At 54.5% G+C, this 841-nt stretch overlaps 1 protein-coding gene across 1 annotated transcript in view; it reads right to left on the reverse strand.

The window, feature by feature from the left end:
- Positions 1-841, reverse strand: part of wdr33 (WD repeat domain 33) — a 26,678-nt gene that overhangs the window by 498 nt on the left and 25,339 nt on the right. Inside the window, exon 20 of the mRNA XM_037681433.1 lies at positions 251-418. Within this exon, the coding sequence (XP_037537361.1) occupies positions 251-418 (168 nt within the window). The remainder of the gene's footprint in view (positions 1-250; positions 419-841) is intronic.

Consider the following 841-nt stretch of genomic DNA (forward strand, 5'->3'; position numbering starts at 1 on the left):
GGGGTGTGGGGGGGGGGGGGGGGGGGGGGGGGGGGGGGGGGGGGTGTACTCCGACCCACTCAGCTAAAACATTTGTAATGAACCCGAACAAACGAAGTCACCAGCTGTAGAAAACCTAAACTGTTTGACCACAACAGACTGATGGTTCTGTATTCTGACCCGTTTGTGGTTCTGACCAGTTTGATGAGGCTGTAACCAGGGTCTGACAGGGAGCCGGTTCAGTTGCCATGGTAACTCAAACTGTCCTCACCTCCATCGCCTCCAGGGGACTCGCGCTCTCGGAGGTCTCCTCCCGTTCCTGGCCCGTCTTGCCACGGACGCTTCCGGGGGGGCAGAGACGCCATGTCCATACCCTGCAGAGACGAGGGACGCTCGCGGCCCCCTGGAGACGAGCCGTCGTCCCGGTAACCATCATGGCCTGAGGACAGGAAGAGACGCGTGTCACAATAAAAGGTGAGCTCAGACCACGTGAGGCTGCAGGAAGTTGTTTGATTTCAGCCGGTCAGGGATCAAACGTTCACCTGGACATTATGGCTGCAGCTGCAGGAGGAGGTTCACGAGTTTGGTCTCATTCATCACTCAAACGTATCCCACCTTTAAACGTCACATAACACCAAACAGCTTGCCCCCATCTTGACTTGATTAATAAAATCAGCGGAGGTTTCCGTCATTTGTTTTGCACTCATGCTGCGTTGCTATGGAAACAGCTGTGACACCATCAGCTCTAGGTGCGAGTCCCATTTAATCTTCAAACTGACTGCCACCAATAACATAGAACCCCGTTTCACAGCACACACACACACACACACACACACACACACACACACACACACACACACAC

This window comes from Nematolebias whitei, chromosome 9 (genome assembly GCF_014905685.2).
Source record: "Nematolebias whitei isolate Nwh7 chromosome 9, NemWhi1, whole genome shotgun sequence".
In the NCBI taxonomy this organism is placed as follows: domain Eukaryota; kingdom Metazoa; phylum Chordata; class Actinopteri; order Cyprinodontiformes; family Rivulidae; genus Nematolebias; species Nematolebias whitei.